This window comes from Bubalus kerabau, chromosome 1 (assembly GCF_029407905.1).
Source record: "Bubalus kerabau isolate K-KA32 ecotype Philippines breed swamp buffalo chromosome 1, PCC_UOA_SB_1v2, whole genome shotgun sequence".
Taxonomy (NCBI): domain Eukaryota; kingdom Metazoa; phylum Chordata; class Mammalia; order Artiodactyla; family Bovidae; genus Bubalus; species Bubalus kerabau.
The window spans coordinates 209510533-209534764 of NC_073624.1; the positions used below are offsets into that span (position 1 = coordinate 209510533).

The 24232-nt window shown below is 38.7% G+C and overlaps 1 protein-coding gene across 1 annotated transcript in view; it reads left to right on the forward strand.

Moving 5' to 3' along the window:
- NLRP3 (NLR family pyrin domain containing 3) overlaps positions 1-24029 on the forward strand; it is a 48885-nt gene extending 24856 nt beyond the window's left edge. Inside the window, exons 9-11 of the mRNA XM_055566700.1 lie at positions 19727-19897; positions 20357-20527; positions 23420-24029. Coding sequence (XP_055422675.1) covers positions 19727-19897; positions 20357-20527; positions 23420-23519 — 442 coding nt within the window. The 3' untranslated portion in view covers positions 23520-24029. The remainder of the gene's footprint in view (positions 1-19726; positions 19898-20356; positions 20528-23419) is intronic.
- Positions 24030-24232: the final 203 nt, after the last annotated feature.

Here is a 24232-nt window from a genome sequence, read left to right on the forward strand (position 1 = left end):
AATCCTTTGTTCTTGCAGTTGTCCATGTAGGGCAGGTAAAGCTGTTCTTGTAAACCTCCAAGATAAATGTTATTCTCTGTTCTGCAACTCTTTATCTCCAAATGACTCTTAAAGATCAGAGCCTTGAGAATAGGCTATTCTGTATATTTCAGGCAATAGGAACATTTTTTAACAATAATTTTTAAAAATTAATTTATTATTATTTTTTAAACTTTTTATTTTGTATTAAGGTATAATCGATTAACAATGTTGGGGTAGTTTTAGGTGAACAGTGAAGGGACTCAGCCATACAGATACATGTATCCATTCTCCCCCAAACCCCTCTTCCATTCATTCTGGCACATAACATTGAGCAGAGTTCTATGTGCTATACAATGGGTCCTTACTGGTTATCCATTTTAAATACAGTAGTGTGTACATGCAGAGAAGGCAATGGCACCCCACTCCAGTACTCTTGCCTGGAAAATTCCATGGATGGAGGAGCCTGGTGGGCTGTAGTCCATGGAGTCGCTAACAGTCGGACACGACTGAGTGATTTCACTTTCACTTTTTACTTTCCTGCATTGGAGAAGGAAATGGCAACCCACTCCAGTATTCTTGCCTGGAGAATCCCAGGGACAGGGGAGCCTGGTGGGCTGCCGTCTGTGGGGTTGCACAGAGCTGGACACGACTGAAGCGACTTAGCAGCAGCAGTGTGTACATGACTTTCCCAAAGTCCCTAACTTCTCCTTCCCCCGGCAGCCATAAGTTTGTTTTCTAAGTCTGTGGGTCTCTTTCTATTTTGTAAGTAAGTTCATTTGCATCATTTCTTTTTAGATTCCACATATGAGGGATATCATATGATATTTTCCTTCTCTATCTGACTTCAATCAATATGACACTCTCTAGGTCCATCCATGTTGCTGCAAATGGCTAAAATTAATTACTTTTTGTTTGTTTTGGTTGTGTTGGGTCTTCGTTGTTGTGAGCACTTCCTCTACTTTTGGTGAGCAGAAGCTACACTTCACTGTGGTAGCATAGACTTCTCACTGTGGTGGCTTCTCTTGTTGCAGAGCATGGGCTCTAGATCCTCAGGCTTCAGTAGTTGATCTGAGGCATGTGAGATCTTCCTGGCCCAGGGATCAAACCCCTGTCCCCTGCACTGCCAGGCAGATTCTTAACCACTAGGCCACCCAGGGAAACCCAGGAACATTCTTTTACAAGGGTGCAGAGCCAGCATGACTAAGCACAGTCAACAGGGCCCAAGGTTAAAATGAAAGAACTAGGTCTAATATGGAGTCAAATTTGTTCTTTCCTATTACATATAGAGTCTGGAGACTCTCAGAGTCGAAAGAAACCTTGGGAATCGTACAGTCCAGTTCATCATTGAATGAACACTTGCTTCTAAGACATTCACCCGTTTAATGTGTGAAAACTTCTAAGCATGCTCGTCATTGCTGCAATGCCTGCAGTTCTTATTTCCATACAGCCCCTTCTATTGTTTTGTGCATTGGCCCTTGTTCTGCTCCTCAGGGTCTGCTAAGAGATGCTGATCTTGATTCCTTAGAGGCAACACTCACACTCTAGTTCTTCTCATCTTTTACTTGGATGTGTCTAAATACTTAACTAGGACATGGCTTAGTACTTTCACCAATTTAGTTATGCTCTCCTAGGTAAGAGTTGGTCTTTTAATGTCCCTATTTGAAGTGCAGTACTCAGACCTGAACATGACACTCCTAATGATATGTGGTGGAACTTTCACCTCTTATGGTAGGGCACTATGTTGTCAGTGGTGAGGACTGAGGTTTCCTTATATTTTTGGCAGTCACATCAGATCATGAGTTCTATTGGAAATCTGTGGGAAATAGTAACACACAACTCTGGAGTGTTTTGTAATACCAATAACCAATTCTCCGCAGGCACCAATTGGGTGTCTTGCAAGTCAGTTAGATTTCGACACTAACCCCATAGCTAAGGGCTCAGTGCTACAAGATTGCCTCCCTAGCCCTGCCAATGCCAGACATCAATTTTTAGTAATGAGTCCCAAGATTACTCACACTTCTATCTGACTTGGTTACAAATGGGGGATTCCCACAACCCCCTATTCAGGTGTGAAACTTTGCTAGATTGACTCACAGAAATCAGGGAGATACTTATGTTTACAGTTTTAAATAAAAGATGTTATAAGGTATACAGACAGATGAAGAGACACATAGGATGAGGTAGAGAAAAGTCTGGAGCCCAGGGGCTTCTCTCTCCATGGAGTTGGGATGCTCCATCCTCCTGGTATGTAGATGCCAGGTTGGTTAGATTCACTGACCCAGAAGATCTCCAAAACTCATTGTTCAAGAGATTTTATAGAGCCTAATCTCCAGCCTTCCTTCCTTCTCCTTGCTGGAGGTTAGTGGGTGGGGCTGAAAGTTCCAACTTTCTAACCACTTGGCCTTTCTGATGATTAGCCCTATCCTGAGCCAATCTAAGGGCCCCACTTTAAGTCACCCCATTAACATAAACTCAAATGTGATCAAAAGAGCCTCCTTTGATTAGCAATAGACATTCTTGAAAGTGAAAGTTGCTCAGTTGTGTCTGACTCTTTGTGACCCCATGGACTATACAGTCCATGAAATTCTCCAGGCCAGAATACTGGAGTGGGTAGCCTTTCCCTTCTCCAGGAGCTCTTCCCAACCCAGGGATTGACCCAGGTCTTCTGCATTGCAGGCAGATTCTTCACCAGCTGAGCCACAAGGGAAGCCCAAGAATACTGGAGAGGGTAGCCTATCCCTTCTCCAGTGGATTTTCCTGACCCAGGAATTGAACCGTGGTCTCCCGCATTGCAGGCAGATCCTTTACCAACTGAGCTATCAGGGAAGCCCCTAGGAAATTCCAAGGTTTTTAGGGCCTCTGAGATAGGAATGAGGGACAAAGACCAAACATATTTCTTATTATACCACAGAAATACCCTCTGTTACATGCACTGTTGACCATGTAACACTGCCCTTCTGTGTTTTTTGCATGGTTTATTCTCCATTGACCTCATAAAAACTGATAAGTAGATATCGATATCTCTAATTTAAAGAGGATAAAATGAGGCTCAAAGAGTTTAAAACCTTTGTCCAAGGACACCCAGATAAAAGGCAGTGGAACCCAATGCAGACAGAGTCCAGTGTGACCCACCAAACCCTCCCTTAACTCCAGAAAAACCTCATAATGAGTTGGCTAATAGGCTCTCTGGAGAAGGCAATGGCACCCCACTCCAGTACTCTTGCCTGGAAAATCCCATGGACGGAGGAGCCTGGTATGCTGCAGTCCATGAGGTCGCTATGAGTCGGACATGACTGAGCGACTTCACTTTCACTTTCATGCATCAGAGAAAGAAATGGCAACCCACTCCAGTGTACTTGCCTGGAGAATCCCAGGGACGGGGGAGCCTGGTGGGCTGCTGTCTATGGGGTCGCACAGAGTCGGATACGACTGAAGCAACTTAGCAGCAGCAGCAGCAGCAGCAGCAATAGGCTGTCTAAAGGGCTTCTATATCCTGCTCTATCCAACTATATGGGTTCTCACATTTAGCTCTGTTAATTTTCATCTTATCTTTCTTTTGACTCATTGTCTAGACATTTTTGAATCATGATTCTGTCAATATTACCCAGACATATAACAAGCAAACTGTAAATGTCTTCATTCACATTACTGACATAAATACCAACTAGATCATTACTAAGTGGAGCAGAAAGGGTCTTTGCTGAGGAATAACCTGTTAGTCCATAATCAAAATCTATAAAAACAAAGCCCTGTTACCTCCCTGAGCCTCTCCCCATTGCCCTTCTTCAGATATTGCCACATCAATTTAGTAAAAAAGGCTATATTCAATGCCTTCATTTCCTTCCCTTATAAATTATTGCTCTGCCACAACAATTTGGCTTTCTCAACTCTTGGTTTGTCCAACAGGTATGATTTGATCACTTTATTTTCTAGGTACTCTGGGGGCTCAGTCATGGGTGCTGACATCAGCAGTGACTAAAACAAACCAAGACCTTGTTTTCACAAACATTCTCATATGGAATGATGATAGACGCTAGACAATAGACAAGTAAAATTATATATATATATATATATATATATATATATATATATATATAGTATAATAAAAACTGGAGTGGCTGAGAGAGCTACATCCTTGTCCAGGTGTTCAGTAAATGCCTCTCATGCAGGTGACATGGGATCTGTGAAGAAGCCAGGGGAAAACACTCCATACAAAGCAAAGAGGCTCAGAGCATAAACTCTCAGTTGACCTTCAATGATCCTATTTCTGACTCTTGTAGATCCTTCTCAATCCTAATCCTAGTTGAAACCTGCTGCCTTTAATTCTGTTTATCTCCTCCTTGAAATCCTTTTCTCTTATTTTTAGGAAGTTCCTAGAACTTCCCTTGTGGAGATGTGGGTTTGATCCCTGGGTCGGGAAGATCCCCTGGAGTGGGGGGCATGGCAACCCAGTCCAGTATTCTTTTTTTTTTTTTAATTAGTTAATTTATTTCAATTGGAAGCTAATTACTTTATAATATTGTGGTGATTTTTTTGCCATACATTGACATGAATCAGCCATGAGTGTACATGTGTCCCCCATCCTGAACCCCCCTGCCACCTTCCTCCCCATCCCATCCCTCGGGGTTGTCCCAGTGCATTGGCTTTGAGTGCCCCATTTCATGCATCAAACTTGCAGTCCAGTATTCTTGCTGGGAAAATCCCACGGACGGAGGAGTCTTGTGGGCTGTGGTCTATGGGGCCACAAAGAGTCAAACACAACTGAATTGACTGAGCAACAGCAGCAGTCTTTCCTGCTAATTTTATAGCTTCTGCTTCTCTGGGTTTGCGTTGACTTCTCTTCCTGTCGTCTGGGGATTTCACCGTTGGTTTTCTTTTTCACTAAATGTTTCCACACTCCTTGGGAATTCTCCTATGATCCTCAGCTTTGAAAACAACCTGTATACAGGTGGCTCGTCAAACTTAGATATTGCTCTTGTGCTTTTTTCTTTTTAAATAGGCATTCTGTTTTTTTAGAGTCAACTTAGATTCACAGCAAAATTTAGAGGAAGATGCAGAGATTTCCCATATGCCCCATACCACATGTGCTTAATTTCCCCCGTTATTGACATGTCCCACCAGAGTGGCTGTTTGATACAACTAATGAACCTACATTGACACATCATAATCACCCAAAGTTCATAGTTTACATTAAGGTTCACTCTTTGTTTTGTATGTTGTGTTGAATATTTAAAACATTATTTAAAAGTGTGTTGTTTAGTGTCCACATATTTTGGAATTTTCCAGCTATTTTTCTGTTATTTGTTTCTAGCTTCATTTGATTGCAGTGTGAGTTCTGTTTTTTAAGCTTGTTAAGATACATTTTATAACCCAGAATGTGGCCTGTCTTGGTAAATGTTATGTGTGAAACTGAAGAGAATGTGTATTCCTCTGTTGTTGGATGAAGAAGTCCATTGCTGTTGTTCAGTCACTCTGTCATGTCCAACTCTTTGTAACCTCAAAGACTGCAGCACACTAGGCTTTCCTGTCCTTCACTATCTCCCAGAGCTTGCTCAAAGTCACGTCCATTGAGTTGGTGATGCTATCTAACCATCTCATCCTCTGCTTCCTGCTTCTCCTCCTGCCCTCAATCTTTCCCAGGGTCTTTTCCAATGAGCTGGCTCTTTGCATCAGGTGGCTAAAGTATTGCAACTTCAGCTTCAGTCCCTCCAATGAGTATTCAGGATTGTTAAATTAGGGCTAGAAGGATGACCCTCCCCTTACCCTGGAATAAGAGTGGTTATGAGTGTGGGCTCTGAAGTTGGACAGCCTGGATCTGAAGCCCATTCTGAATCTATTCTTGGCAAATGTAAAACACACAACATATTAACTACAGTCACCATGCTGTACATTGTCTCCAGCACTCACTCATCTTAGGACTGAAAGTTTGTACCCTTTGATCAGTATCTTCCTTTTTCCCCTATCCCCCCATTTTCTATTCTACTCTGTTTACTGTGAGTCTGACTTTTTTTTTTTTAAGATCTTTGGCTTTTATCACTTAGCATAATGTCCTCTGGGTTCATTCATGTTGTCACAAATGGCAGGATTCTCTTCCTTTTTAAGACTGAATAATATTACATTGCATATATATGTGTATATACACCACATAGTTTCCGCTTCCTTTGTTCCCTCTGCTTTCTTTTGGTTAGTGTTGGCATGGTATATCCTTCTCTATCCTTTTACACTTATTTTATTTTTTATATTTTTTATTCCTATGCTTTTAAACTGTATGTGTTTATTTTTAAAGTAGATTTCTTATAGACAATATACAGTTGTGTCTTACTTTTTTGTTCGCTCTCCGATACATGCTTTTTAATTGATTCATTTAGATTATTGATAATCAAGTTAATTATCGACTTAATTGAACTAATATCTCATATTTGTTCCTGTTTTCCATTTGTTGCTCTTGTTCTTTGATCTTATTGTTGTTTTCATATCCTTTTCTGCCTTTTGTGACTTTAATTGAACCTTTACTATAATTCCATTTTGCCTCTTTTTTTTTTTTGGCCTTGCTGTCCAGCTTGTGGGATCTTAGTTTCCTAACTAGGGATTGAAGTTGGCCCATGGCAGTGAAAGCACCTTCCTAATCACTGGAAGACCAGGAAATTCCCTCCATCCTACTTTTAAAAAACTTTTCTTACTGGTTGCTCCAGAGTTTGCAGTACATATTTACAACTAATCTACTTTCAAATGACCCTAAATGACTATTTTATAATAACAAAGTAATTTTAATTCCTTCCTTCTATCCTTATATAATTACTGTCATTCAGTCAATTTATGAGTGTATATATACACATAAATATAAATAATTGAATACATTATTGCTATTATTTTGAACATGATGCTATCTGATCAATTAAAAATAAGAAAAGTAAATTTTTATTTCACTTTCACTTGTTTCTTCTTTGGTGCTCTTCTTTTTTTTTTGCACATCTTTTGTATATTGTTTTCTTCTCTCTAAAAACTTATGAAAATTTCATTTCTTGTGAGGTGTTCTGTTGGCAACAAATTCACTCAATTTTTGTTTGTCTGAGAAACTATTTCTCTTTTATTTTTGATGGCTAATTTCAAAAGATACAGAATTCTAGAATTTTTTATCCCTCAACACTAAATATTTCAGTCCACTCTTTTCTTGTTTACATAGTTTCTGATAATAAGTCAGTTGTAATTCTTTTCTTTGCTCCTAAACAGATAAAGTACTTCTCCCTACTCTGGCTTCTTTCTGGATTTTTCCTTTACCTTTGATCTTCTGTGTTCTGAAAATGATATGCCAATCTGTAGGATTCCCCCCCTCCCCATTTTTTGGTATTTATCTTACTTGGTGTCTCTGAATTTCCTGGATCTGTGATTTGGGGGAAATTCTCGGTCATACTCCTTTCCTGTAAGTCTTCTGTTCCTTTCTTGTCTTCTTCTAGTATTCCCATTATGTGTATCCTATACTCATATGACATCTTTTATAGTTATTCCACAGTTCTTGGATATTCTGTTTTTTTTTTTTTTCCCTGTTTACTTTTCAGTTTTGGAGGTGTTTATTGAGATATCTTCAAATTAACAAGGAAACACAAACTTTAAACGATACAATAGACCAGTTAGACCTAATTGATATCTATAGGACATTTCATCCCAAACTCAGAGATTTTTTTCTCAGCTATGTCCAGTCTACTACTACTAACAATCCCATTAAAGACATTCTTTTTTCTGTTGCAGTTTTTTTTTTTTAAATTTACTATTATTATAGTAAATAGTATTATTTATTGTTATTATAAAAAATAATTTACTATTTTATCACTAGTATTTCCTTTTGTTTCCTTCTTGGAATTTCCATCTTTCTTCTTACTTTGCCCATTTGTTCTTCCACACTGTCTACTTAATCCATTAAAGCTCTTAGGGTATTAATCGTAATGATTTTAAATACCTGGTCTGATAATTTCACATTCCTGCCATCTTAGACTCTGGTTCTGATGTTTTCTCTGTCTCTTCAAACTTTATTTTTTCGCCTTTTAAAATGTCCTGTAACTTATTCTTGAAGACTGAACATGTTGTACTGGTAAAGGGAACTACTGTAAATAGAACTTCAATAATGTGGTAATGCAGACTGAGGAGAGAGGAAGCAGTCCTGTGATTAGGTCTCAGTTTTAGTGAATTTATACCTCTGGACTGTGACTTTTCAGTGGTTTTCAGCTGCATCTCAGTTCTTTTCTCCCTTCTCAGCAGAACAAGATGGCCAGAAAGGGCCGAGGCTGAATATTTCTCTTCCTTAAGATCAATCAGACTAATACTATCCCAGCAGGTTAGGCTTTGGGTAACTAGTTTCTCCTGAGGACAAGTGTAGGTGAAAGGAACAGAGTACTCTGGTATATAGACATACCTCTATTTTTTTTATCTCTGCTTTATTATGCTTCACAGACGTTGCATTATTTACAGATTGAAGGTTTGTGGCAACCTTGTATTGAGTAAGTCTTATTCACACCATTTTTCAACAGCATTTCCTAACTTTGTGTCTCTGTGTCACATTTTGGAAATTCTCTCAGTATTTCAGACTTTTTGATTGTTATATTTGTTACAGTGATCTGTGATCAGCGATTTTTGATGTTTCTGTTAGAAATGTTTTTGGGGCACCACAGACTACATCTGTATAAGTCAGTGAACTTAATCAATAAATGTATGTGTTCTGACTGTTCTACTAACTGGTTGTTTCCATGTCTCTCCCTGTCGATGGGCCTGAGACACAATATTGAAATAGGTCAATTAATAACCATACAGTTCTTCTAAGTGTTCATGTGAGAGAAAGAATCAATTGATGTGGCAAACCTCATTGTTGTCTCTTTATAAAAATTTTATTGAAGTATAATTGATTTACAATGTTGTCTTAATTTCTGCCATACAGCTACGTGACTCAGTTATACATATATATGCATTGTGTTTCATATTCTTTACCATTATGGCTTATCACAGAATACTGAATATAGCTTCCTGTGCTATACAGTAGGACCTTGTTGTTCACTGTTGTCTTATTTCAGGAAATTGCCACAGCCACCCTAACCCTCAGCAACCACTACCCTGATCAGTCAGCAGCCATCAACACTAAGTCAAGGCCTCCTACCAACTAAGATTATGACTCACTGAAGGCTCAGATGATGGTTAGCATTTTTCAGTAATAAAGAATTTTTTAATTAAAGTATTTATGTTTTTTTAGACATAATGCTATTTCAGACTTAATTATAGAATAGTGTAAAAGTAACTTTTATATGCGCTTACTGTTGTGCTCAGTTGCTCAGTCATGTTCCACTCTTTGCGGCCCCATAGACTGTAGCCTGGCAGGTTCCTCTGCCTGTGGGATTTCCTAGGCAATAATACTGGAGCAGGTTGTCATTTCCTCCTCCAGGGGATCTTCCTGATTGGGAAACCAAAAAATTCATGTGACTCACTTTTTTGAGATATTTCCTTTATTATGGTAGTCTGGAACTGAACTCACAGTATCTCTGAAGTATTTTTGTATTTATAAATGGTTCCTGGGACTTCTTTGACTGTCTAGTGGTTAAGACACTGAGCTTCCACTGCATGGGGTGCAGGTGTGATCCCTGGTTGGGGAACTAATATCCTACATGCCACGTGGCATAGCCAAAAAGGAAAAATAAGTTCGAGGAATTTGTCTTAAGGGTATTGCTTCTAGTCCATCCCAAGCCCTTCAGTGCCTGTCACTCAGCTGTACGTATCGGTTAGGGCTGGGCACCTGGCTTCTCTCCTCCATTCTTTTTATTATTGGAACCATAGTGTCTTGCCTGCAAGACCAAACTCAGGAGGATACTCAGGACTAGAGACCCTTGAACAACTCTGTCCATCCTCAGAGTCCCAGGTCTGAGCCACAGATGGTTCTCATGTGCATGTCCTTCTCCCCTACTCCCTTCCAATAATAAACTGGGCATTTTCTAAAGAATAAAACAAAGTAGAACAAAGCAAGGCAAAATAAAATAAAGTAGTTCTTTACTCCTTCCCCAGCTGGAAGCACAGAGGGATTTTTCTCTTATATTTAGTGTGAGAACCTGGTTGAGCACCCCTGGAAGTAAAACTCACAGAAGTATGTAGATCCCTCTATGACTGAGTCCTCCTAATGTTTTTAATCTCTCAGACTTGTCCACAACTAGCCTTTGAAGTAAAGTGAAAGTGTTAGTTGCTCAGTTGTATCCGACTCTTGGTGAGTCCATGCGCACTAACCTGCCAGGCTCCTCTGTCCATGGAATTCTCTACGCACTAACCTGCCAGGCTCCTCTGTCCATGGAACTCTCTAGACAAGAACACTGGAGTGGGTAGCTATTCCCTTCTTCAGGAGATCTTCTTGAGCCAGGAATCAAACTCAGGTTTCCCACATTACAAGTGGATTCTTGACTGACTGAGCCACCAGGTTTTCCTACCTGGCCAGTGATTCCCATGGAGGTTTAAACTCATCGGTTTCTGATCCAGGAAGTTGTGATTCTTTGTATTTGCCTTTGTGTCATTTTAGGGTCAGTGGGTTGTGCTGTGACCACATTTCTCTTGTGGATTTAAGAAGAATTGATTTGTCAACTTATTCAGCTTTTAACTTATTGTTAGGATGGAACAGCAACTTCTAAGCTTTCTACATGCTAGTCTGGAAACTGGAAGTCCTGCTTGTGAAGTTTTTAATTACAAAAGTAATACATGCTTAGTGTAAAATATTAAATAATAAAGATGTGAAGTAAGAAGTGAAAGCTCCTTTTCAGCTCACTTCCTGAGAGAACCATTTGCAACAGGCTGATGAGCAAACTTCCAGACATTTTGTTATGAATGAGCAATTATCCATCCATTTATCTGTAAATAAAGATACATCTACCCACCTATTTTAATATATTGTGGGTGTTAGATTTCTAGGGCTACTGTAACAAAGTATGACAAAGGGAGTGACTTAAACAACAGACATCGTTTTTTAAATTCTCTTTTTTAAATTAACAAACTGTTTTTTTTTTTTTTTGGCTGTGCTGCGTGGCATGTGGGATCTTAGTTCCCCAATCAGGGATCAAACCCAAGCCCCTGTAGGGGAAGTGTGGAGTTTTAACCACTGGACTGTCAGGGAAGTCTCTGTTTTCACTTTTTTTCTTTCAGTTTTTTTGATATATAGTTGATGCACAGCACTGGAAGTTTAAGGTGTGTAGCATAATGACTTGACATACATATACTACAAAATGATTACCATAGATAATATCTATCACCTCAGCTACAAAAATGTTTTAGAATCACTCTCTTAGCAACTTTCAAATGTACCATACAGATACGTTGGGTTTAGTCACCAGGGTGTACATTGTATCCCTAGTGCTTATTTATCTTATGCCTCCCCACCTCCTGCATTCCCCTGCCTCTGGTAGTCACAAATCTCATCTCTTTTTCTATGAATTTAGTTTGAGTTTTTTGTTTCAGTTTCTGTTTTAAATTCTAAAATATTCTGTTTTAAATGAGGTCATACAGTATTTGTCTTCCTCTGTCAAGATCCACCCACATTGCTGCAAATTGTGACCGTTTTTTCTTCTTTATGGCTGATGAGTATTCCATTGTAGATATCTATACTTTTACCATATCTCTTTGACATACTAATTTCAAGTCCTTAGAGATAGTGGTTTCATTTCCTTTGGATATATGCTCAGAAGTAAAATTGCTGGATCATATGGTAGTCCTATTTTTAAGTTTTTTAGGATCTTCCATACTGTTTTCTATAGTGGCTATACCAATTTACAATCCCATCAACAGTGTACAAGAGTTGCCTTTCTGCACATTCATCCTAGCATTTGTTATCACTCATCTTTGGTGATGGGCTTCCCAGGTGGCACTAGTGGTAAAGAACCTGCCTGCCAATGAAGGACACATAAGAGATGTGGAAGATCGCCTGGAGGAGGGCATGGAAATTCACTCCAGTATTCTTGCTTGGAGAATTCCATGGACAGAAGAGCCTGGCAGGCAACAGTCCATGGGGTCACAAAGAGTCATACATGACTGGAGTGGCTTAACACACACACACACACACACATTTGATGATGGTCATTTTGATAGGCATGAGGTAATATCTCATTGTGGGTTAATTTACATATCCCTGGTGAGTAGTCATATCTCAATATGACTTTGCATTGTGTGTGTGTGCTTAGTCGCTCAGTCATGTCTGACTCTTGTGACCCTGTAGACTGTAGCCTGCCAGGCTCCTCTGTCCATGGAATTTTCCAGGCAAGAATACTGGAGTGGGTTGCCATTTCCTCCTCCAGTCCAACTCTTTAGGACCCCATAGACTGTAGCCCTCCAGGCTGCTCTGTCCATGAAATTTTCTAGGCAAGAATACTGGAGTGGGTTGCCATTCCCTTCTCCAGATGACTTTGCATGTACCCGTTGGCTATATGAATATATTTGGGAAAATATCTATTCTGGTCCTTTGCCCATATTTAAATTGGATTGTTTTGTTTTTGTCTATTCAGTTGTATGAATTCTTTATACATTTTGGATATTAACTATTAAACTCTTATCAGATACATGATTTGCAAATATTTCCTCCCACTCTATAAGTTGTCTTTTCACTGTTAATTGTCTCTTTTGCTAAGTGAAAGCTTTTCGTTTTATGTGGTCCCATTTGTTTATTTTAAATTTTGTTGTTAATGCTTTACGTGTCATATTAAAGAAAAGGATCACTAATTCCACGTCAAGGAGTTTTGTTTCCTATATTTTCTTTCAGTAGTTCTATGCTTTCATACATTTAAGTCTTTTTTTTTAAAAAACTCCCTCCTGTGTCCCTTTCAATTTTTTTTTTTTTTTTAAATTTTATTTATTTATGGCTGTGCTGGGTCTTTGTTGCTGAGTGCGGGCTGTCTCCAGTTGCTGTGAGGGGGGGCTACTCTCTAGTTCTGGTGTATGGGCCTCTCACTGTGGTAGTTTCTCCTGTGGTGGGGCTCGGGTTCTAGGGCATGTGGGCTTCCCTAGCTGTGGCTCCTGGGTTCTAGAGCACAAGCTCAATAGTTGTGACACACAGATTTAGTTGCTCCATGTTATGTGGGATCTTCCTAGGTCAGGGATCAAAACATTGTGTCCTTCATTGGCAGGTGGATTCTTTACCACTGAGTCCAGGGACACCCCTACATTTAAGTATTTAATCCATTTTGAGTTGATTTTGGGGAGTAGTGTGTGACAGGGATCTAGCTTCATTCCCTTTATTATGAATATCTTATTTCTCCAGCACCATTTATTGAAGAGATTGTCTTCACCATTGAATATTCTTGGCTCCTTTGTCAAATATCTGTTGACTGCATATTTATGGATTTATTTCTTGGATCTTGATCCTGTTACATTGACCTATTGTCTGTTTTTATGCCACTGCCATACTGTTTTGATTACTATGATTTTATAATATACTTTGAAATTAGGGGCTTCCCTTGTGGCCCAGCTGGTAAAGAATCCGCCTGCAATTCAGGAGACCTGGGTTTGATCCCTGGATTGGGAAGATCCCCTGGAGAAGGGAATGGCTACCCTCTCCAGTATTCTGGCCTGGAGAATTCCATAGACTGTATAGTCCCTGGAATCACAAGAAGTCAGACATGAGTGAGCAACTTTCACGTACACTTTCATTCTGAGAAAAAAGAACAAAGTGAGAGGTGTTACACTTCCATTTCAAACTATAGTATAAAATTAGGGAAATTCAACAGTATGATGCTGGCAAAAAAAAAACCCAGATAAATGAATAATTGGAACAGAATATAGAGCCCAGAAATAAGTTAGTATATTCTTTCAACTAACATTTGCCAAGAGAACCAATAATACTCAAGAAGAAGAGACAGTCTGTCAATAAATGGTGCTAGTAAAATTGAATATTCACATGTAAAAGAATGAAACTTTTTGAATCAGCATTAGGTATACCTATGACCCCTCCCTCTTGAACTTTTCTGCTACCTCCCTCCCCATCACACCCCTCTAGGTTGTTATAGAACCCCAGTTTGAGTTCCCTGAGTCACACGGCAAATTCCCATTGGTTAGCAAATTCCTGTTGGCTATCTATTTTACATTTGTATTGTATGTTTTCCATCTTACTCTCTCCGTACACTCCACCCCCTCCTTTCTCCCCTCTACCATGTCCATAAGTCTGTTTTAATTTTTAAATTTTATTTCATTAATGTGATACATCAGGCTTCCTAGGTGGTGCTAGTGGTAAAGACCTGCCTGCCAGTGCAGGGAAACCTAAGAGATGCAGGTTCAATCCCTGGGTGGGGAAGATGGGTTCAATCCCTGGATGGGGAAGATCCCCTGGAGGAGGGCAAGGCAATCCACTCCAGTATTCTTGCCTGAAGAATCCCACAGACAGAGGAACCTGGAGGGCTATGGTCCATAGGGTCGCAAAGAGTCACAGAGGACTGAAGTGGCTTAGCAGCAGAAGCAGCAATGTGATATACCACATTGATTGATTTGCATATGTTGAACAGTCCTTGCATCTGAAGATAAATTCCACTTGATTATGGTGCATGATCCTAATAATGTGTTGCTGAATTTAATTTACTAGTGTTTTGTTGAGAATTTATATTCATCAAAGAGATTGGCCTCTAGTTTTCTTTTCTTATAGTGTCCTTTTTGGTATCAAGGTAACTGGCCTCATAAAATGAGTTAGTGATTGTTCCTTTTTCTTTGATTTTTGGAAGAATTTGAGAAGAATTGGCATTAATTTTTCTTTAAATGTTTACTAAAACTCATCAGTGAAGTCATCTGGTCCTGGGCTTTTCTTTGTTGTGAGTTTTTTGAGTGCTACTTCATTCTCTTTATTAGTGATTAGTCTGTTTAGATTTTCTATTTCTGAGTCAACGGTATTTAGCATGTTTCTAAGAATTTTTCAGATTTTGTAGATTGTCCAGGTGGTTATAGTTGTTTATAGCAGTTCTTATGATCTTTTGTATTTCTGTGGTATCAGTTTTAATGTCTCACATTTTTAATAATTTTATTGATTTGGGTTCTCTCTCTCTTTATTATTATTTTTTTTTCCCTAGCTAAACGTTTGTAAATTGTCTAAGGGCCAGCTTAATTGGCTAATATTTTTCCTATTATTTCCCTGTTCTGTATTTTATTTATTTCTGCTATAATCTTTTTTATTTCCTTCCTTTTGTTAACTTTGGGGCTTACTTTATTTCCCTTCTTCTAGTTGCTTGAGGTGTAAAGTTAGTTGTTTAATTGTTGCTGTTGTTTAGTAGCCAAATTGTGTCTGACTCTTTTGGATCCCATGGACAATAGCCTGCCAAATTCCTCAGTCCATGGGATTTCCCAAGCAAGAATACTGGAGTGGGTTGGGATTTCCTTCTCCAAGGAGACCTTCCTGACCCAGGGATTGAACCTGTTTTTCCTGTATTGACAGGTAGATTTTTTACCTCTGAGCCATCAGGGTAGTCCAGCTGCTTAATTAAGATCTCTCAATTTTCTTGATGTGTGCATTTATACCTAGAAACTTCCCTATCAGAAATGATTTTGCTGCATCCTATAAGTTTTGGTATATTGTGTTTTAATTTTTGTCTAACTCAAGCTATTTTTTATTTCCTGTAACATATTTTCTTTGACCCATTGGTTGTTCAGAAGAGTGTTGTTTAAATTTTCATGTATTTGAGTTTCCTCAGTTACCCTCCTGTTATTGATTTCTAGTTTTGTACCACTGTGGTCAGAGAAGATACTTGGCATAATTTCAGTCTTATTAAATTTTTTAAGATTTGTTTTGTGGCCTAACATATGATCCATCCTAGAAAATATTTCAAGTGCTCTTGAGATGAATGTGTATTCTGCTGTTAAAATAGTTCCAACCAAAGTTTATTTTATTTCAATAGCAGAAGCTAAAAGGCCAAGATCAAGGTGTTGTCAGGGTTGGTTTCTTCTGATGGCTGTGAGGAAGAATCTGTTCCATACTTCTCTTCCAGTTTCTCATTGTTTACTGGCAATCTTTGACATTCCTTGTAGGTGCATCACTTCAATCTTAGTTTTTTCAGCACTTGGTATTCTAACTGTGCTGATGTGTGTCTGTCTCTGTGTTTGAATGTCCCCCTTTTATAATAATATCAGTCTTATTGGACTAGAGCTTACTTTAATTACCTCATCTTAACTAATTACATCTTCAATAACCATATTTTTAAATAAGGTCACATTCTGAAGTACTAGGGGATAAGACTTCAACATATGAAATTTTGTGGGACATGATTCAACCCATAACACTATGTCTGTCCAAACAGGAATCAGTATGTGGATACTTTTCCATGATTTGCTTTTTTCATTTATTGTGGACACATTGCCATGCTGCTATATACAAATCTACAGATTTTGGTAATGCTCTGTAATATTCATTACAGTAATGTAGTTTGCTGCTCATTGAATGATGTACTATTGGATGAGTTTCTTTTTTACTGTTACAAATAACTCTGAAAAAAGCATATTTGTATATACTTTATGTAAGCATATTTCTTTTGAGACAGAAACCTATAAGTAGAATTAATAAGGCAAAACTTAGGCATTTTATATTTTGTTAGATACAGTTGAATTTCCTTATTTTGAACTTTAGACCTTTCTTTCTGACCATATATTGCCCCTGCCCTCGCCACAGTGTTACACAAGCATCACATACTAAGCATTTGCATATCTTTATTTCTTGTAACTTATTTCTCATCCCTCTCCTTTGCTCTCTTCTTGCCCTGTCTATTCCATGTTGTTGAATAGTGGGACTTTCCAGGCCGCTGACAAGTAAACAGAGGATAATTTTTATTTTGTTTTTACTTTCAATCCCCTCTGCTTTTCATCTTTCTTTTACATAACACTGCAGGGAATTTTCTAAAGTGCAAATTGGTTAATATTGGACTTTTGCTGAAAAAACTTTCAGAAGTTCTTCTTTGAAGTCAGCCCTAGATCACTGCTCCTTCCCTCTTGCCTACCAGGCCCTTCACTCTGTTTTGAGTCATACTAAATTAATTTTTAATTCTAAGAATCTGGCTACTTTTTCACCTTTCCTCACCCTTGTGTAGCATTTTCCTTTTGCCTGAAGGGTTACCCTTACTCTCCCATTCCTACCATTCATCTAGAAAACGCCTTCTTATTCAATTAAGTTCTCTGATTCTCAGTTTTTCTATTTAAAAATAAAGCTAAAAATAACACCTGCATCTTGGTTTTGTAATACTTCAATGAAATAATCCTATTTAAATGTATCATCACACAGCCAGGCACTTAGTAGGTACTCAGTAGATGTTAGACCTTCTTCCTCAGTTTTCTTTGTGAGACATTTTTGTGACATAAATCACAAAATCATTAATAATTTTAAAAAAATCAATCACCATATAATACACGGTGAAATATCTATGTTCAGTAAGTGTAAATGTAGATCTGAGTTGAATGGATTGGGTGAAACCAAGATATATGATGTTGGTTACATTCCTCAAACCTAATAGATTGTTTGGTAGGGCTTGGTGGTTTGATTTTCTAAACATTTCACTATATGCTCTGTGTACCCTTCGGTCAATCTCAGTGGTTTTGATAAGCCTGATGTGACTTATTCTTAACAAAACCACCCTACCTGCTGGTAATTGCTGCCACTTCATTGTACTTCTCCTCAGACATTTGTTGTATAATACCTTCCAGCCCTTTTTTGGAAACAGTGGTAAAAATTACTATTCTGTAACTTTCAAAATATTCTTCCTTTCCTTTTTGATGACTGTCTCTAGACTTCTGGAGCGTTCTTCCTCTTTGCCAGTATCTTAGTCCATTTGGACTGCAATAACAAAAATACTACAGACTGGGTGGCTCAAACAACAAATATTTATTCCTCACTGTTCTGGTGGTTGGAAATCCAAGGTTAGGGTTAGGGTTAGGCCTGTAGATCACCTGGTTCCTGATAACTCTGTTCCTGCCTTGCATACAGCCACTCTTGTTTTTTCACATTGTAATAGGAGCAAAGCAAATCTCTGGGGTCTCTTTTATAAGGGTGCTAATCCCATGATGAGGACTCCACCCTCAAGACCTAATCACATCTCAAAGGCCCCACATTCTAATACCATCACATTGGGAGTTAAGATTTCAACGTATGAAATTTGGGGGTAAGGGACTACAAACATTTATTCTAACAGCCAGGAGTCCTGAAAAACCCTTCTGCATGTTCACTAAAGATCCTCTGATAAAATTCTTCTTAGCTGGAGATAAAACTTGCTATAAACCACTCAGTTTCTTTTGCTCACCCCTCTCGGGCTTCATTTCCCTCTTTGTCTTGCTTGCTCAGTCTTTTTGTTGTGATTCATCCTTAACTAGGAAGATGGAGACTAGTGGGTGGGTAAGTACTTCTGTTTCCTTTTGGTCATCTGTTCATGCTATACTATCTGAATGACTTCCTTCTATTTTTCCTGATTCCAAGACACCTTAGAATTTAAAAACATATCATGGTTAAGGGTTCTGGCAGAAAGGAATGTGCCTGCATGAGATACTCTTAAATAAAGGCTTTGTTCAAGGTCTCACATTGTGACTTTCTGTATACTATACCACCCTCTGAGCTTCTTTTCAGAAGTGACACAGCTCTCTATTTCTGAGTCCTCATGCTGTTGTTGGGTGATAATGCTATATTATAATATTATCTAGTTATAAAGTTGAGCAGCTTGTGAAATGCTTTTTCACAAACATATGGTATACATTTCACAAATATATGGTGTATGCTCAACTTGACCCAAGAGTAGTCGTACATCAACAGTCTTAATTTTACTGAGTATAATGCAAAACTAGGCTTTATGCTCTGAGAGGCCCTTTATAGTGCAGAACATAGTATGAGGTGGATAGAAGGGGCAACGGAGCAGGGGATGATTCTAGAAGGTGTTAGTATAGGTTCCTTCTCTTCCAAATACTTTCTCTTTGACCTTAAGGGGAACATGACTCGATGAGCTTCAGCTTTCTCATCTGTAAAAAAATATTCTATAGTTAGAGCTACACTGCCCCCTTGCCCAGTTGATAGAAAAATCAAATAAGGTAGTCTCTGCACTGTTAATATAAAAATAATGAGAATTAGTATTAATAGTAAGAGATAATCTGGGATGTCTTTCTTGAAGAAGTGGTTGTGAGGAACATGTATAGCCAGAGGGAATATACGTAGGACGAAGGAGAAATGTGGAGGTAATGTGAATCAGTTTGCTTTTGCTCTGTCTCTTCTATTGACCCCAGGAAAGCATCTGCTTAGACATCATCTGTATCTTTTATGAGGCCAGAGATAAGGAGTCATACTGTCTACAGATTATATTCAAGATGCTGGCTTCTGGCCTGTAAGTTGAGGGATGAAACTTTTCAGATAAGATGACATTCCTATGTTGAGACAGCTGTGTGATGTCCAAGAAAGGTTGGGCATTGAGGACTCTTTTTTTTTTTTTTAATTTATTTTACTCTTATTGGAGTACAGTTGATTTACAATGTGTTAGCTTCAGGTGTACAGTGAAGTGATTCAGTTATACATATACCTATATTCATTCTTTTTTAGATTATTTTCTTATATAGGTTGTCACAGAATATTGAGTAGAATTCCTTGTGTTATGTAGTCCTTGTTGGTTATCGTCTTATATATAGTAGTGTGTATATGTTCATCCTAAGCTCCTGATTTATCCTCCCCACCCCACATTGAATTTTCTTTTCCTTATTCCTTCCACAGGTTGGTGAATTCTGGCCTCACATCAGGTTGTTGTCCAGCTCTATCCTCAGTCCTCAGTACAAATCAGAATCTCACCCACCTTTACCTCCAGGGCAATGCTCTTGGAGACATGGGGGTCAAGCTACTCTGTGAGGGGCTCTTGCACCACAACTGCAAGCTTCAGGTGTTGGAGTAAGTCTCTTAGCTTATTACGGTGATGGGACTGCATAGTGGCCCCAGGGAATGGGGTAGTTTGGGAGAATGATGAGAAGTGATAATGTCTTCCTAGGGTTTGGATTAGTACAGGATTATGGTACTGGGAGGAGTTGTACTTTTAGATAGTGTAAAGGTGAATACTAGAGTTCCTTGGGGTTGGTATGCACTTTTGTTTTAGGAAAATTTGTGGGGAGACACAGAATTTGGGAAGAACTGTTTCACAAACTGCTCTTACTAATTTGATCTGCACAATCCAGTAGATTGGGAAAAATACTCTCATTTGAAGAAGAGAGAATGACTCTTGGCACATAAAGCAGTTCAAAGCTTGTTAATCCTGAGCTTTTCCTACATTTGAAACATTACAGGCTAAGATCTGGGAGACTTGTGTAGGATATTTAAGGGGACATTTTTAAAAAGTCACCTTCTTTCTTGCAGGTTAGACAACTGCAGCCTCACATCACATTGCTGCTGGGATCTTTCCACACTTCTAACTTCTAACCAGAGCCTGCGAAAGCTAAGCCTAGGCAACAACGACTTGGGTGATCTGGGGGTCATGCTTCTCTGTGAAGTGCTCAAACAGCAGGGCTGCCTCCTGAAAAGCCTGAGGTAAGTGTACCCTGCAGAGATTTGTATGGCAGGGCTCACAGTGCTAAAGAAAATTTTTGCAGTTTCCAAAATCCAGGATGGCTTCATTTGCACTCTGGGTAAGGTTATTCAGTTCAGTTCAGTTTAGTTGCTCAGTCTGAAGGTTGAGCCTTGTCCAACTGCAGATTTTTTTTTTTTAATATATACTGTATGTGAGTCATGAACTCCATATTCAACTTCGTCCGATGTTTGGAATAGCTAAATTTCAGTTGGGTGTGAAAAGACTTTCCATCCATATTCTTGAAAGAAACACAATTCCCAATGAAAGTAGCTAAATAGAATTACATTTCTATACAAGGTATTGTACTTTGTAAAATTAGACCCATATTGTAAAAGTCCTTGCATAGTAGGGTGTTGTGCATTTTGTTTCTGAGAATTTCTAATTGAAAAGTGCTCCAGAAACATCAAGATCATAAATTCATAAAATTTGGCCTATCTTCAGGGTGTTGGGACCATCCGCTCCCTTCCATCATCAATGATACCACTAAGCCACTCATTGATTACCTCTCTAGTAAGAGCTTCCTAATTAGTTTCGTAACTTCTGCTAGCATTGGTAATCACATCCTTCACTAAAGACATTTCCTTCACTTGGTTTTAGGGACAACATACTCTACTCTGAATTTTCTCCTATTACATTGGCTATTTCTGCTCAGTCTCCTCTGGTTTCCCTTCATCATCTTGACCTTTGCATGCTGAATACCCAGAACTCAATCTCTGAGTTAATTTTTCTTCTCTATACTTTCTGCTTTTTTTTTTTTTTTAATATCATCTAGTCTTCTGGTTTTACCACATATGTGCTGTACCCCTCCCTCCAGTTCGTATCTCCCTGAATTCCATGTCTAAATGCTTGTCTCACCTTTCTGCTTGGATATCTAATAAGCCATCCAAACTTGACGTGTCCAAACCCAAACCTGTGCTGTTCCCCTCTGTGTAAAATCCGTTTCTCACCCATCTCAGTCAATGGTAACTCAGTCTGAACTGTTCAGGTGCAGAAAGCCTTGTGCTGTCTTTGACACTTTTCTTTATGTGAATATCCAGTCCATTGGCATGCCCTTTTAGCTCTGTTTTCACAGCATGCCCACTCATTGACCACTTTTTGCTAGCTTCACGGCTCCTTTCCTGGCTCAAGCCATTGTCACCTCTTGTCTGGACTGTCCTGATGGCATTCTACTAGCCTATTCTGCATCTACCACTGCAGATGGAGGTATTGCTAAAACGTGAGTCAGAGCATATCACTCCTACTAACATGCTTGTTTCACAAAGCAAGAGCCACAAACTCATGGCAATGTCTAAGGCCCCACATAATCCTGCTATTTCTGCAGTCATCTTCTAACCCTAGTTCCTTCTCCATTCACACTGTTCTCTTTGCTGTTTCAAAAAACAGTGTCACCTCCGACATTATACACTTGCTGTTCCCTCTGCCTGGGACTTCTTACACTTTGGTGTCCACATGTCTTATTCCTGTGACTCCTTAAATTCTTTCCTCAGAGGTCTTTTCTGTGAGTCTGACTATAACCATCCTACTGAAAATAGCAACCCAGCAATGCCTTTCCTCTTCTCTGCTTATTTTCCTCCACTGTGTTGAACACCATCATATAAGCTATATCATTTTCTTGTTTACTTATTATCTATATCTTTAGGACACTCTGGAGATGAGGGACAAGCTCAACACAGACTGGGGAATCCATGGATGCAGTCAACCTGCCTTGTGAACTCAGGCTGCCATAACAAAATAGAATAGTCTATATGCTTTAAACAAATCATAGTCATTCATTTCTCATAGCTCCGGAGGGTGGAACATCCAAGATCATGGTGCTGGCTGATTTGGTTTCTGGTGAGAGCTTTCCTCTGGGCTTGTGTCCTCATTTGGTACACAGAGAGAAAGACAGACAGACAGAGACAGAGATAGAGAGTACATGCTATGGTATCTTTTCTTATAAGGGCACTAATCCCATCCTGAGGACTCATCCCATGAACTCATGTAACCCTCATTACATCCTGAAGGCTCCATTTCCAAATACCATCACATTGAGGGTTAAGGCTTTAACATATGAATTTTGAAGGAACATCCATAACACACCCAAATCAAGATTACTAGAAATGATACAGGACAAATAGCATAATTTCTTACTTAAGTTGTAAGGAAGATTAAAAAAAAAAGAGAGGAGGAACTCATATCATTGATAGGTGTACCAAGCAATTACAATGTGTGGATTATTTTTGGCAGAGTGGAGGGGTGGGCTGTGGCTTGTGGGAATTTGTTTCCCTGACAAGGAATTGAACCTAAACCACAGGAGTGAAAGCACCAAATCTTAACCACTGGACCATCAGGGAATTCTCAATGTGTCGGCTTTATATGGCTCCTGATTAAATTAACATACTATAAAAATTTTATCGGACCATTGAGGAAATTGAAACACTGATTGGACATATATTGATACGTGAAAGTTATTGTTAACCTTTTTGGGTGTGATGATTGCATTGTAATTCTCTTTTAAAAGTTGTTTCATTTCACACATTGATATATTTATAGATGCTTGAACTGCTGTGCTTACAATAATCCACTGATGTGAGGAGTTGGCTGGGTAATAGATGAAACAAGACTGGCCATGAGTTGTTAACTGTCAAAGCTAGATGGCAGGATTAATTATACTATTCTCTTTATATTTGCACATTTTAACATTTCCAAACGTGAAGGTTAAAAATGTAACAGAAATCACATTAGGCATGATATGCAGCACTGGAAAGCTTAGAAGTATGAGATTAAGAGAGGAGACGAGATTTTTAAAGCCCAAAACTCTGAAAGTGTTCATCTGAAGAGTGTAATCCAAGGCTCTCTTTTTGCTTTTATAGGTTGTGTGAAATGTATTTCAACTATGATACAAAACGTGCCCTAGAAACACTTCAAGAAGAAAAGCCTGAATTAACCATTGTCTTTGAGCCTTCTCGGTAGTGGTGGAAGCATTCTTGCCATTCAGGTGTGGACAAGTGTTAGTGAGCATTCCTCCTTCAGCATTAAGATCACCTCTCTGCAATTCTTCTGGTCCAGTGAGGAAGAGTGAAAACTTGCTGATGGTCCTTCTGCCTGGTGAATGTGAGAATCTCCTTTACCCCTAGGTTGAAGACACAGTGCAGTAAAATCATCAAATGATACAGTTCTTACCGCAGTGGCTCAGTCAGAGGATGTGTTCCTCTTGGTGACCTCATGTATCTAACTCATTCAGGAAAACACTTTTTCTTTCTTTTTCTCTTTTTACTCTAACTCTCCTTTCCTTTGTACCTCTCCCCACTTTTTTTATTTGACTATATCATCTTTCCTGCCATCTTTCTCTTAACTGACCATAACAGAATGAGTTAACTATATATTATGCTGCAATTTTGTGGCAGCAACTTATTTATTTTTAATTTTTGAACTGTTATATATTCTAATAAAATAACTGATTTTTATTGTATTGTAGCTGGTTGGGAATTTTGAAAATAGAAAAAAACTTTATTGTATTTATTGAGTTAAATTGTTTCCTTTCCTTGGTTTTAAGAGAGGGTGCCTAGAAAGCCTTTTACTTATTTATCTAAACTACTAAAAATAAATTAAATTGCTTCATGTATTAAAAAAATCTCTTTGCCAAATGATTCAATTGTAATGAATGAGGAAAAAAATCCCTCTAA